The 15,176-nt window shown below is 46.7% G+C and overlaps 1 protein-coding gene across 1 annotated transcript; it reads right to left on the reverse strand.

The window, feature by feature from the left end:
• Positions 1-2,557: 2,557 nt before the first annotated feature.
• Positions 2,558-14,833, reverse strand: LOC130490395 (carbonic anhydrase 4-like). The gene is made up of 8 exons (XM_056864222.1): positions 14,749-14,833; positions 13,857-13,883; positions 12,090-12,254; positions 6,608-6,753; positions 5,713-5,802; positions 4,837-4,909; positions 4,578-4,741; positions 2,558-2,707 (listed from the first exon to the last, which is right to left on the reverse strand). Exons 1-8 carry the CDS (start codon positions 14,831-14,833, stop codon positions 2,558-2,560), a joined length of 900 nt encoding a protein of 299 aa, XP_056720200.1.
• Between the last annotated feature and the right edge of the window lie 343 nt (positions 14,834-15,176).

Genomic DNA, 15,176 nt, shown 5'->3' on the forward strand with positions numbered 1-15,176 from the left:
AAAACCACTGGCAAATGGCACTAAAAGGGCAGGAGGTGTACATTTCAGAGAGGACCAGGAGCACGGAGAAGACAGTAATAGGAGGCAGTGATTCTCAGAGGGAAAGCGGCCCGCTTTGGTCTGCTATAGCTAGAGCTGAGTTTTCTCATTACATTCAAAAACAGACCAATTTCTTAAACACCTGAAATTCAAAAGCGTTTAAAATGCGACTACTTGAGTTCCCCAATCAGTTTTTCAGGATGAGACGCAAAAGACCCGTCACCAAAATGTGAAAGCCGCACAAAAACGAGGACAGTGATTGCAAATATAGATTCGGGTTGGAGATTTACGTTTTTGGACGCAAATTGAATGCAGTGATCCCCCCCCCCCCCCGGTTTCAAAACTTCTGACTCTAGCCGTAGCGGGGAGAGACAAAAACTGACTCTCCGAGCGAGCTCACACATACATGGTCAAATCACGATGACCTGGGCAGCTCATTCAAACAGGCATCCACACCACATCATAAAAACATAAGAAAAGCCCTGCTGGATCAGACCCAGGCCCATCAAGTCCAGCAGTCTGCTCACACAGTGGCCAACCAGGGGCCCACAGGAAGCCCACAAACAAGACGAATGCAGCAGTACCGTCCTGCCTGTGTTCCACAGCACCCAAGATAACAGCACATCGAACCTTTATATCCCTCAAATGTTACCTCAAATGCAATAACTTCACAATGGAGTCTGTTCATACCACCGGTTGCCTTTTTGGCATCAAAGGTTGTGTGGTATGGTTGCCTGCTTGAAACACTCCCTGATTTTTTCCCCATCACGCCACAGGCCATTCTGAGGTATAGTCACCGCCCTTGGGTTCATGCTTTAAAATTTCCCCTCGTAGGAAAAACTGGGGCAAACTGCCCCCTTTCAACTACCTCATCGGGCCTCTTGTGTTTAATCCATTCTCCTTGCTAGAAGACATTCTTTACTAGTAATCCTCTATTACAAAAGAGTGTTCTTGAGTTGACTATAAACCATTCCTTAAAGATGATTTTTTTTTTTAATGTTAAGTGGAAATGTCCAGGGGTTGGAAGGTGTGTAATATAATTTCCCCAGCATGTTTGGGGTATCCTTAATGTGAAAGTGTTTGAAAAACAACTGACTGTTGAATAAGCTGTGATGTACAGGAGACTATGCGTGGCAGTAAATGTTATTTAGTGAATGTGTGTGTGGCCGTGTTCATTTGAGCAGAGGGGCAAATAGCGATAAGTATTTTCTGCAGAAGTTACGTGGGACGACACATCTTACTCTGTATGAATTCAAACACTTTTAATGTATAAGATTACGTCGTTCTACTTTTTTACCATCCAAGGCACATCATACCCAGGAGAGTCATGTAAGTCTATCACAGAATTAACCTCTGTTTTGCTGTCTAGGCAGGAGATAATTCTCCTCTCTGTGGTAAAGAGAAGTAACCTGGGAAGGAAAGAAGATGGCTTTTAGGGCTGCTAACCTCCAGGGAGGCATGGTCATCTCTCATAATTACCACTGGTCTCCAGACTACAGAGATCAGGTCCCCTGGAGAAAATGGCTGCCTTTCTCAATGGCATTATACCCCACTGAAGTTCCTCCCCTCCCCAAACCTGTCCTTCCACAGGTTCCACCCTCCAAATCTGCAGGCATTTGCCAACCTGGAGTTGGCAACCTTACGCACCAATGCAAATTTTCTCAAACTGAAGCAACTTTTGGGCATGTTTGTAGTTTCACCTTACATATGCAGTATGTAGGGTGTTTCACTGCATAAACAAAGGAGCTATCTCTTCCTCTCTTGATGGTGGGACTCAGGAATTGCTCCGCTTTGTAGGCTGCTTCCCAAAAATGCCTCTTTGTTCTGGGTTCAAATCTTGCAAAGCACCGCCATATGGTTTGTTCTTAGGCTGAAAAGCCATGAGTTTGTTATCTAATGAATGTGATTATCGGCTGAATAAATATTACTGCATAAACTCTTCCAAGGCGAAATGGTAGTGCTTTAATTGGTAGATACTGAACCATACCAGTTATTCCAGCGCGTAGTCATGTTGGCCAGCAGTAGAAGAGCTAAATTCCAGTCTGGTGGCACTTTAGAGCTAGATTCAAGTCCGGCGGCACTTTAGAGATTTTCAAGGTACAAGCTTTCGAGAGTCAAAGCTCCCTTCGTCGGACATGAGTCTTTTTATCCGAGTCAGAAGTTGCAACTGGAGGAATGTTGTAAAGGATGCAAAGGTGCAAGGCATATTGTAATCAGCTTGGGGAAAATGCTGGGGGCAGAAAATCATCATCTGTAGTGAGGCAAGAATCCTATGTCCCTTTTCGGGGGAGGGGGGATTGTTCTGAACGTGTGAACGAGCTCAAGTTCAGCAATCCCACGTTGTTCGCACCCAGAAAGAAGAAAGGACACTCTGTTGACTAGAGCAGTGTGTGGAAAGTACTGATATTGGAACAGGGACAGATGGAGGGAATTTAGGCCATAGGTTGACAGAAGGAACCTGTTAGTGTTTACTGCCCACAATGCAACCCTGCTAGCCAAAACGTCCAGTTGACACTGTTCAGACAGAGGTCTGATCACGAGGGTATTTCGATTCCTTGAAGTAAAAGACTTTTCGGTTTTTGAGCGGCTGCACCGGACGGAAATTTTTCTGCATCTTCCTGCCTTCCTTTCTGGTGGTAAAATAGAGTGACTGAGTAAACCATTTCACCTAGAAACAAGGAAGAAGCCAGGGATGGGAGAGACCGTTAGGAGAGGAAAAGCAGTGGCAGACAGCAACCCAGAGAGCCCGTGTAAACCAAGGGACCGTTTTCTAATCTCTAAAGTAAAGCTGTAATAACCAGGACTCCAGAATTACCTTCAACCTTCTCAGCAGGTAAATCCCAGTGGAAAAGTTCTTCTGATCACTAGGAGCAGCTCTAGCTTTAAGGAGGGACATTGGCCTAGCAGGGCTCTCACATGACCAAAGGACCCCCAAAAATATTATCTGTGTGGGGCACAGGATATATAGAATATCCCAAAGTCCCAGGCTTCTCCTCTCCAGGAATTCTGGAAAACACACTTTATGGGATAACAGGGGTGGGCCAGGGCCTAGGCCAGGGGTCCCAACATGCAACACCTTTTCTGCTACCAAGTGTTTTTAGAAAGTGGGCAGGCCCAGGTGGGGCACTTCCCCAGAAGTGCTTCTGACTGGCCACTGAAGATCCAATTGGCTGGGCAGATTAGAAGAACGTTGCATCAGTGGCAGATGCCACCACAGGGTTGGTTTTATTCTCTTTCACTCCTCTTTCCCAGTACGTTAAAAAAAATCCCTCTTCTCCCCTGCACTTAGGCTTCCTCTGTGCATGTGCCTATGCTTCCTGCGGTGGCGATTTTACGGGCCGTTCTCCCTGTATCAGAATTCCAAAGGTGCTTGCAAGCTCAAAAAGGTTGGGGACCTTGGACCACCTAGACCAGGGGTGTCAAACATAGGGCCTGCGGGCCGGATCCGGCCCCTTGAGAGTTCTGATACGGCCCGCGAGCCAACTGAGGCAGCCACCCCCTCCAATCTGGGCTGGCGAGGCATAGCCAGGCCTGACCGAATGACATTTATGTCACATTCGGCCCTCGTAACAAATGTGGTATCCGGCCCCCGACAGCAATAGGGCACAGATTATAAGCTCCAGCTCCTTGTACAATTGCAAGATACTCCGGGGTATGATCTGACTTAGCACTAGAGGGAACAAAACTGGGATCAGAGTGAAAGGTTTCTGGTTTTCAATAGTTTCACAGAATAGCCGTGTTAGTCTGCGGTAGAACAGCTAGATTCGAGTCCAGTAGCACCTTAGAGACCAACAAGATTTACAGGATGTAAGCTTTTGAGAGTTAATGCTCCCTTCGTCAAATACCTGATGAAGACAGCATTGCTTCATGAAAGCTTATACTCTGAAAATCTTGTTGGTCTCTAAGGCCTTTTATGCTTGGCTGTTTCCCTCGCGGTCACCCCTACAACAACTTCAGGTCTTCGTTGTGATTATGCATGCCTTTTCCGACTGTCAGAGGTCGCCTCGCTCTCCCCCTTCATTTCCTCGGGTTTTCAAATTCAAGATAAAACAGGTCCCTGAAAACATGGGCAAAACTCAGGGAAAGGAAGGGGGAGAACGAGGCGATGGTCGGAAATGGCATGCATAATCACAACGAAGACCCGAAGTCATCAGAGGGATGACAGTGAGGAAAATAGCCATGCATGAAAGAACTAAGATGCTACTGGACTCGAATCTAGCTGGTTTTCAGTAGCCTCTATAATCCATGGGTGAAAATGCATGGTCACTTTATCCTCCTTTAATCCCTGTTTTAGCCAGGATCGAACGCACATTAGGCGAAACGCATGCGTTCGATCCTGGCTGAATCCTAGCTGAAACAGGGATTAAAGGAGGATAAAGCGACCATGTGTTTTCGCCCCATGTCTCCATAATCCACACTTTGCTTCCAAAAGAACTCGGGCGCTTCCACTCCCTGTTCTGACACACGTGGTCCCATCTTCCTTTCAAAGGCCTCTGCCCCAGGCCGCCGCATCTATTTGATCAATGATAATCACTCACCACTTTAGGGGTCACCTCAATGGGGTCAGGGAAGACGGTCCAGATCACTGACTCGCTGCAGGGGGGAGTGGTGAGGGAGCCGTGGTAGCGGTAATAGTTGCTTACATCGACTGTTTTCAGTAACCCTCCCAATGAGAAATCTCCACGCAGAGGGAGAGAATTCCCTGGAGAAAGGGAACAGGGGTACAGAAAATGGTTAAAAGACTTGGTGGGAATCTGCCTCGCTTTCCAGAGCATTCAAGGGGCTAGGGGGGCTCACCCTTTTCTGGGATTGATTCCAGGAAGCCAGACAGAGTCTTCCATGCATTCATTTTGGGAGCATAATTGTCTTTCTGTGGGGAAGCAAATGGAGAGAGCGTTAGTGATGTCCGAGAACCACCTCTCAAGATGTCCTCCTCCACCCCCTTTTAGAATAGAAGCCAAATTGCCCACCATGGCATTTGACAACCACCCAGCTTTCCCAGCTGATCATAGAATCATAGAACCATAGAGTTGGAAGGGACCACCAGGGCCATCTAGTCCAACCCCCTGCACAATGCAGGACATTCACAACTACCTCCCCGCTCCACACCCCTAGTGACCAGAAGATGGCCAAGATGCCCTCCCTCTCATCATCTGCCTAAGGTCACAGAATCAGCATTGCTGACAGATGGCCATCTAACCTCTTCTTAAAAACCTCCAGGGAAGGAGAGCTTACCACCTCCCGAGGAAGCCTGTTCCACTGAGGGACCGCTCTAACTGTTAGAAAATTCTTCCTAATGTCTAGACGGAAACTCTTTTGATTTAATTTTAACCCGTTGGTTCTGGTCCAACCTTCTTGAGCAACAGAAAACAACTCGGCACCCTCCTCTATATGACAGCCCTTCAAGTACTTGAACATGGTTATCATATCCCCTCTCAGTCTTCTCCTCTTCAGGCTAAACATACCCAGCTCCTTCAACCTTTCCTTGTAGGACTTGGTCTCCAGACTCCTCACCATCTTTGTTGCCCTCCTCTGGACATGTTCCAGCTTGTCTGCATCCTTTTTAAATTGTGGTGCCCAAAACTGAACACAGTACTCTAGTTGAGGTCTAACCAGAGAAGAGTAAAGCGATACCACTGATCACACTGGCTTTGTCACCGCTCCACTTCCCACCTTTAAGAAGAATGCCAAGACAGCAAATCCTTCAGGGTCTTTTCTTGCTTCTTCAGCACTCATGTTGTTTTTGGTGTGAACGATGTGTAGCTGGCGCAAGATGGAGAGAAAGAAAAATGAGAGGGAAACCGGATTTCTATGTTATGAGAGTGTAAGACAACAGGAAGGTTCGAGCTTCTTGCGGGAGGTCCAGGCCTCTTTGTGGGTAGATCTCCTGCTACTACCTGGAGGTTAGTATTCAAAAAACGGGCTACAAGTACAAAGTAGGAAAACGAGGAATCAAAATTATGCACTTGTAAGAAGCTCAATAAAGCACATCTGAGGTAATATGCAAACAATTGTATTCAGAGGAAAAGCCTCACTTCAAGAATATCCAAAAGATATAATACAGAGCAAGGATAAGTTCATACAACAAGAATACAAAAAGGTGGGTATATACAAGAATGAATCACCTGAGCTTCTTACAAGTGCATAATTTTGATTCCTCACTACCTGGAGGTTGGCAACCCTAGTACAGACAGAACCAAAATTCAAGACATTATGGGTCCAGGGAGGGTTGGGAAATTCTTGGAGAACTGTAGTGGTGGAACCTAGGGAGGGCAGGGTTTGGGGAGGAGAGAGGGCTCAGCAGGGATGTGATGCCACAGAGTTCACCCTCCAAGGCAGCCATTAGGGGAAGTGATCTCTGTCATCCAGAGGTCAGTTGTAATTCTTGGAGATCTCCAGGCCCCACCTGGAGGTGGCAACCCTAGGCCCAGGGCCGCAGGGTGGGGGGTAGGCCTGGGTTGCTCAGCAATTTAATACCGCTGTACTGACATCCCAACACCACTTCCCAAATCTTAGTGTTCCCCTTTCACCCCCTTCTTTGCTTCTGCCTATTGTTGACACAACTCACCTCAATGTCATAGCGTTTGCTGTTGACCGCATGCTCTGATCCCGGGGAGTTGTTTTTGTCCCAGTGGAAGTGGAACGACTTCAGGTAATACGTTGCTGGAAGCCCCCTTCCAAAGATGGCGGCTCCACTCCTCATTTCAATTTCAGCTGCAATGAAACCAAGATGTGAAAAGAGAGCTGGGAATGTTTTACTAAAGCTTTGATTAAAAGGGGAGAACCTGGGGTTGCCAGGTCCCTCGTCACCACTGGTGGGAGGTTTCTGCAGCGGAGACTGAGGAGGGCGGGGTCTGGGGAGGGGTGAGACTTCAATGCCATAGAGTCCAATAGCCAAAGCGGCCATTTTCTCCAGGTGAACTGATCTCTATCGGCTGGAGATCAGTTGTAATGCTGGGAGATCTTCAGGCCCCACCTAGAAGTTGGCAACACTAGTCATGCCTCCAAAACGGAAGCAAGAACAAGCACAGACCGAGTATCTCTGAGACCGGTCCATTGGGGAGGGGCCGTGGCTCAGTGTCAGAGCATCTGCTTGGCATGCAGAAGGTCCCAGGTTCAATCCCCGGCATCTCCAGTTAAAGGGGGACCAGGCAAGTAGGTGATGTGAAAGACCTCCGCCTGAGACCCTGGGGAGCCGCAGCCGGCCTTAGACAATGCTGACTTTGATGGACCAAGGGTCTGATAAGGCAGCTTCATGCATTCATGTATTTTTTAGGGACAAGATGTGCAGCCAAAATGGCACACTGAAGTCCCAGAAACATCTCTGGAAACATCTGATTCCCTACAATGGGGAAATGCAGGGCCCACCAACACTTCTCCTGGCACCCAGCGAGTGTTTTTAGGAAGTGGGTGGGGCCAGGTAGGGCCTTTGCCAAACGAGGCTTCTAATTGGCCATTGGAGATTTGATTGGCTGTGCAAAAAATTTTAAAACCTGACTTTGGCAGCAGCTGCCACAAAAGCACAAGGATCTTCACTGCGTGACTGAAGGAAAGCTGTGGCAGCCGTTTTATTTTGTGGCTGGCTCCGCCTCCTGTGGCAGCCATTTTTTGGCTGGGCCTCCCACACTGTGTAACAATTCCAAAGGTGCCCACAAGCTCAAAAATAGGGTTGCCATCCTCTAGGTAATTAGCACAAAGTACAAAATTACAAAATTATTATTAGTGATTAGGACAAATTACAGCAAGTGTTATACAACAACCACAAATGCTATCCTACTATGATACATATATACAAAATTCTCTCAATGTCAACCACACAGGTGTACACATATTCTCGATGCTATAAATGCAAATATGCAATTTTTCTTTATGGTGAGGTTGAAAAGTCCAATTCAAGTAGGATATCCAATGAATGGTATAATCCAAAAAGAATGAGCTGGGGGACAAGCTCACCATAAAGAAAAATTTCATATTTGCATTTATAGCATCGAGAATATGTGTACAACTGTGTGGTTGACATTGAGAGAATTTTGTATATATGTATCATGGTAGGATAGCATTTGTGGTTGTTGTATAACACTTGTTGTAATTTGTCCTAATCACTAATAATAATTTTGTAATTTTGTACTTTGACTGTGCTGATTTCCAAACCTACTAGGTACAGGCATGGTGATGCTCTTATTTGTTTAACCTCTAGGTAATAGCTGGAGATCTCCTGCTATTACAATTACAACCTTCGGGTTGGGGAGAGCGGGGTAGAAATGTAATAAAATAAATAAAAATTGCTCTCCAGACGATAAAGATCAGATCACCTGGAAAAAATGGCTGCTTTGGCAATTGGACTCTATGGCATTGAAGTCCCTCCTCTCCTCAAACCCAGCCATCCTCAGGCTCCGTCCCAAAAACCTCCCGCCTATGGCAAAGAGAGACCTGGCAACCCTACTCAAAAAGGTTGGGGACTCTTGCCCGACAATATCTAAAAAGAGGCTCAGAAAGATGAGATGGGAAGGGGAGAAACAAGGAACCGGGAAAGACTGCTTAACACTCCCCCTTCTTCTCCCCAGCTTCTCTTTTCCCTCTTCTATGTGCTTAGCCAGGATTCTCTGACGCATGTTTGCTTTACTGAGAGAACCCGTCCCGAGAAAGGCCTATCCTTGCCTACAGGTGTATGGTAAGAGGTATAAATTAAAGCACTTATGTTCAAGAAGCCACACAGAGACCTTTAATAATCCCAGAGCTTATTTTTAAGCCTCCTGAATTTGTTAACAGTGAATGTGCAACAGGTTTATTATCTGTAGCACCGAGGTTTCGTTGAAGTATGGCTTTATCTGCATTTTAGATCACACGTGCAATTAATTTGACCGCCCAGATAGTTTGTTATGAGACAGAGGGATACAAAATGAGAGAGACACAGATCTGTGAACATAATTGACAGCTCACACATGAAACTGCCTTAAAAGGAATCCATCAAAGTCAGTACTGCTGTCTACTCAGATTGGCAATGGCTCTGTAGGGTCTCAGGTAGAGACGCTACTACCTGTCCCCTTTTACCTGGAGATTGAACCTGGATGATTCTGCAAGCCATGAAGATGCTCTACCAGAGAGCCACGGCCCCTCTCCTATATCACCTCACTCAGTGTCATATAATCATGGTGCAAACATGACTAAGAAATGAAATCCAGCAGGGGTACTATGCAGATAAAAGAGAGCCAGGTTGCAGAGATATAGGACCTAACTTGGTCATCAGAGGAATGTATATATTTGATGAAACTGTCAGCAAAGGAAAAGGAGCACTACTGGGGGAGGAAACTTACTCCCTCCCCACCGTCAGAAACGAGGGTCGTCAAAAGCAGATTTAGGCCTCCTGTGTAGGGTTGCCAGGTGGGTGGTTTTGGCAATTGCCCGCCAATCTACTGGGCTGCTCTTGAGTGGGAATCGCGCGTGCGATTACATTACTTCCAGGTTTACCCCCGGAAGCGCTGTGGCAATGTGGTGCTTCTGGGGGTAAACCTGGAACTAATGTAATTGCGTTGCGCGCAGCCGCACGCATGTGCGATCGTCCTAGCCCTGCTCCCAAAAACCTCCCGCCAATGGAGGGGTGGGAACATGGCAACCCTACTCCAGTGGGTCCCTGAGCACAAATCTTTACTTCCTCTGTTTATTGAGCTGGACCCCTAAGGCTGAGCAATGCAGTCCTGTTCAGACGTTATAGCCAACTTTTTTAGACCTGTGGGCATCTTTGGGATTCTCACACGGAGTGATGGGCGCAGCCACAAAATGGCTGCCACAGCTAACATTCAGTCACCCAGTGAAGATCCTTGTGCTGTGGTGGCAGCTGATGCCAAAGTAAAGTTTTTTAAAAAATCTGCACCGCCAATTAAACCTCCAGTGGCCAATCAGAAGCCTTGCTGGGCAAAAGTCCTACCTGGCCCTGCCTGCTTTCCAAAAACATTTGGCAGATGCCCTGCCTCCCAAAGGCACCATGTTGGGGACTCCTGTTATAGTGAAGGTCACAATACATCTTGCACATGCATATGTGCGCAAATCTGTTTGCAACAAACGGCCAACACAAATTTGCTTTACAATTGAAACCAGGGACCAGTACCTGGGGTTTAAAATCACATATTCTGCTCTACCTGTATTGAACGTAAGACAAGAAAGGCTCAAAATATGTATAGAGAAAAATCAAGCATACACTGTACAGAAAAGGCCTGTTTAGGTAACTTTTCTGCATGCTGACTCACTGGATGGGGAAGGAGAGAAGACCAGGGTTGCCAGGTCCCTCTTTGCCACGAGTGGGAGGTTTTTGGGGTAGAGCTTGGGGAGGGCAGGGTTTGAGGAGAGGACGGACTTCAATGCCATAGAGTCCAATGGCCAAAGCGGCCATTTCCTCCAGGTGATCTGATCTCTATCGGCTAGAGTTCAGTTGTAATAGCAGGAGATCTCCAGCTATTACCTGGAGGTTTGGTAACCAAACTACAAAACTAGTGCCCCAAAACAGAGTATGTCAAACCAAAGCAAACAGCACTTCTGGCCTTAAAGACAAAAACTGTCGTGCTATAGACTATATGCAAAAGAGAATAAATATATTGTGAAAAGATATATACAACACTCTAGCAGTTGCTAGTCAAGTCAACAAAAGTACAGGATTACAATAAATCCAGACCCAAATAGAAATTGCAATGCAATAATAGTGTCAACAATCATAGTTCACAAACATCCATAGATGCCAAATTCCCGATGGGTTTCCGGTAAAAGTCCCATTTCGCTTGAGCTTCATCTATCGTGGCTATCCTAAGACGATGAATCTCACGGAACGTATGTTCCAGACTTAAGGTGTGTGCCTTCCAGTTTCAAAAGGATATCTGGATGTGTCGTCTCCAGGTATTACCTGGAGGTTGGCAACCCCAGAGCAGGCATGAGCAGCTGGCTTCACCCTCCACCTCTGGATATGCACCAAGTCATCTGCACAGTGTGGACATGTGACAGAAGTTCCCGCATGATATTCCTTCCCAGTGATAAGCCACATTCAGTAGGAAGCATTGCTGATCACGGGGAGGGGTGTGTGCACGCATGGGCGCCTCCTTTGTGCGTTTGTATCAGGCAGACAATTCAACAATCGCATGGAGGTCAGGGGGAGAGCCAGTACACTCATGCCCACTCTCCTGACCCATGTGGTGGCATACAGATGGGTCATCAGCACAGGGCTAGACTGTTCAAACGTTCACTGTCACTTCTGAACAGGGCTAGTGTCTCTGTGCTAGAAGACTCCATCTTTACAATAGGCACACTCCTTTTTAGCACCTCGTCTCACCATGACAAATACGTTCCTAACACATAACAGCATCTCTGGGCTGTAGTCATAACGGTCATATGATTTCTGCGCTCAAAATACAACTTGCGCCTTGCTCTGCCCACACAGCTGCCATCTATCTGAGTGATGTGAGCTGAGTTATTTACATGGTATGTGTGCCATCATAAGACCCAGTTCTCTGTATTATATGTGATTGCTCTAGTGTCAAGGCAGGCCTTGCGGGGGGGCCACATGATAACCTGGAGGACTGCAGGAATATATATACCAACCAGGCAAAGTAGATGAGCCATCAAACAAGAGGGCTGTCAAGAGAGCAATCAAGCTAGCTGCCTGGTAGGTAAACAGGTAGTCCAAGCTAGCTGTCAGGTAGGTAGACAGGCAATCCAAGCAAGCTGTCAGGTAGGTAGACAGGCAGTCTAAGAGCAACTCTATCTGAACTCGAGCTATGACTAAGAACCCAGACTAAACTCAGAAGTCTGATAAGATGAGGTGGTATCCAGCGAGTCCCTTGTGCCACATGACCCTTGTTAACCTGGCAGTAACAATGCCACTCTCTGGCCATCTGCAGAGGTGGTGCTGAAATGCTGCAGAGAGCGGAAAGCAGCTCCCTCTTCTGGCAAGTGACCACTGTGGTGCGGTCAATAAGGGAACTGGATTTCGCTGCCCAAGTCCCAATACTGAGACCACCAGGGTCCTACACTTCATTACCTTGCAGCCGCTCATAATTCTTTCTTACCATAGTGCCCCGTGTTGACCAGAGCTTGCGGACGCATACGGTCTTCGTATCCAATGAAATCAATAGGTCCCAAATGGGTACCAGGCATGGCCTTCTTGGTTTCAATGTTGATGGGAGATTGTTTGGCACCATTGCACTGACCGAGGGAAGACCACGTATTGGGCCCTAGGAAAGCAGACAAGGGGGTTAGAGCTAATGAAAGAGAGGCAACCAAAGCATTAAAGGGGAGGATCCAAAAGCAAGCTTGACAGCTGTCCTCATTTGATTCTGCTTTGGAAGGCAAGTGAATCAGAGCAGAAGTGGCAGCTATCTGTCTCCTGAGTCATGTGGTGCCACATATACAAAATAATGCTTAAAAATGCTCTAAATTAATTAATTGGATGTAATTACCATCCCAATGACTCTATATACCCATCACCACCAGCTATCACAATCCCTGCTTCATCTGAGTCAGACTCAGACCCAGGTTCGAATCCCCAGTCTGCCATGGAAGCTTGCTAGGTGACCTTGAGTTAGTCGCACAGGTCTTTAATGCATGGGAACTTTAACTCACGTTCGCCCCCGGACTTGCAAACTGAGGGCCTTGGCTTCCTTGACTGAGTCAATCCATCTCATGTTGGGTCTTCCTTTTTTCCTACTGCCTTCAACTTTCCCTAGTATTCCTGTCTTTTTCTGTAATCCTTGCCATGCTGTTCAAATTCCTTTTTCTTACACAAGCCAATGTCTGATCATTTGAACTTGAAATATTTGTTTTAAAAAAGGACATTCCACCGTTCTACTGTAAAAAGTCTCCAAGGCAGCTTACAACTCCATTAACGAGTTTAAAGTAATGCTGAAAACCCCTTTTAAAACTACATACATACATACATACATACATACATACATACATACGGGTTGCCAACCTCCAGGTACTAGCTGGAGATCTCCTGCTATTATGACTGATCTGCAGCTGATAGAGATCAGTTCACCTGGAGAAAATGGCTGCTTTGGCAATTGGATCCTATGACATTGAAGTCCCTCCCCTCCCCAAACCCTGCTCTCCTCAGGCTCCGCCCCAAAAACCTCCCGCCAGTGGTGAACAGGGACCTGGCAACCCTAACACATACATACATACATATGTACGTATGTAGGTACATACATACATACAATTCAAAGCTCTTTTCAGCCCCACTATCCTTGAACACATGTGAAAAACCAAAAAAAGCAGTTCTAAAATTTACATTTCAGGTTTCTGAATCAATTATTAGCCATGACGGATCTCAACCTTTGGGAACCTGACAACGGACATGTGACCTCAGACACAGATAAACCCAGTGTGTGCAACCACCAATAAAAAGTGATTGATGAGAGAGGCTGCTAAGAGCCCGGGCAAACAGGTTGGCCCAGCATCTTAAAGACAGTAATGACACCAGGTTGTAAGAAAACGAGGGCACCTCGCTAGGGGAGGAATTCCACAGCAGGAGTAAGAGATTCGAAGCAGCAGTTCAAGGGTTAGTGTCCCACATCAGCTTTGTACATCCGTTTGGGTTGGCGGGCCAGCTAAGTTGAAAGTGTCTCTGGGCCTCCAGACCCCAACCAACCACCCTCTTCTAGCAAGATCAGAGATGCTTGGGGAATGAGTCATCCACGTTCTCCCCTAGGAGTCCACCTAGAGGAGCCCAACTGCCCCTTCTGTGCCCCAATGGTCTAATACTGCCTACGCTTCCTGTGTTGGTTGGTTCCCTTCAGGCTGTGCGCAAAACTGTGAGAATAAAGCCTTTCACTTACCACAGCTGGGTTTGTCATAGCACCACTCTGGAAAGGAGGAAAAGAGAAGAGACAGAGATGGTTATATAAGTAGGGCTGCCAACCTCCAGGTACTAGCTGGAGATCTCCTGCTTTTACAACTGACCTCCAGCCGACAGAGAACAGTTTACCTGGAGAAAATGGCCGCTTTGGCAATTGGACTCTATGGCATTGAAGTCCCTCCCCAAACCTCGCCCTCCTCAGGCTCTGCCCCAAAAAAACCCTGCCAGTGGCGAAGAGTTACCTGGCAACCCTATATATGAGACTTCAAAAATGTAGCGGGCTCCAGATCTGCCATAACCCCATTGCTAGTCCCAGCAAATCCTGCTTAACCCACTATTCTGATTTCTGTTGTGACCAGCTTGGCTCCCTTTCTTTGTTCTCTCCGGAATCTGACAAATTTCACATCTCTCGAACTCACATTCTTGTGGGGAAATATGGCTGTTATTAATTTTATTTTTATTTAAAACATTTTATGCTGCCTTTCCACCCAAATAAGGTCCCCAAGGCAGCGAACATGAGATCATGAAAATGTTTAAATCTTAAAATATTTAAATTTCTAGATCTCCTTCATGAGAGTTTTAAAAAATAATAACAACACCTTTCGGTTTTTCTTTGGATTCATGCAATATGACAGCTCATTCATTTATTACATGGCTTTTGCTTTGGACTGATATGACTACCTTCAGCCTCCGTCTAAAAATTCACTAAGAAATGACCTCACACTTTCTCCCAGGAAGAGTTCTGGGGATTATGGCCCCATAGCACCAGGCAATCAATGTACAGGAACAAGCCCTCTGGCTCTCGGAACAAGCCAACAGCCAACTTCCCTGTATCCTGGTCGGCAGCCTTGGGAAACTATTTTGATTCTTACCTTCACAATTAACATAGGAGCCTCCCAAGAGAAGTAGCAGCAGTATGTGGGTTGCTGGTTTCCAAGGGGGACTTACGTTCTCCATAGTGACCTGCATAGAAGGGGCTTATTATTGGATGGCTGAAGACCTTGTCTAGAAGGAGGAGGAGGAGGAGGAGGAGAAGGAGGAGAAGATCCGCTCTCCCAAAGCAATGTGTAACAATGAAAACGCGTCCTGATGATGCCGTAGAAGATACTAACGGTCCGCCTTGAGTCTCGGCGAGAAAGGGAGACTATAAATAAGTATCTTGACCACCCAGCCCACGTTCTAGGCTCTTCCCTCTCAGGGGAGACGGCATGAAGATTTACATGAGGGCTCGGAGCCTGGCTGGTAGTAAAGCACCAATCCACAGACACAGCCCGTCCTCTGATCTACAATCAGATAGCAA

This window comes from Euleptes europaea, chromosome 18, assembly GCF_029931775.1.
Source record: "Euleptes europaea isolate rEulEur1 chromosome 18, rEulEur1.hap1, whole genome shotgun sequence".
Taxonomy (NCBI): domain Eukaryota; kingdom Metazoa; phylum Chordata; class Lepidosauria; order Squamata; family Sphaerodactylidae; genus Euleptes; species Euleptes europaea.

What these genes read in the sequence shown, in the direction of transcription:
- LOC130490395 (XM_056864222.1), bottom strand. Translation starts at nt 14,833, where the DNA reads ATGGAGAACGTAAGTCCCCCTTGGAAACCAGCAACCCACATACTGCTG. An exon ending in GGTCAACACGGGGCACTATG is followed by an intron (nt 6,754 to 12,089) that starts GTAAGAAAGAAT and finishes GTTTCATTGCAG; the next exon opens with CTGAAATTGAAATGAGGAGT. An exon ending in GCAAACGCTATGACATTGAG is followed by an intron (nt 5,803 to 6,607) that starts GTGAGTTGTGTC and finishes ATCTTGCGCCAG; the next exon opens with CTACACATCGTTCACACCAA.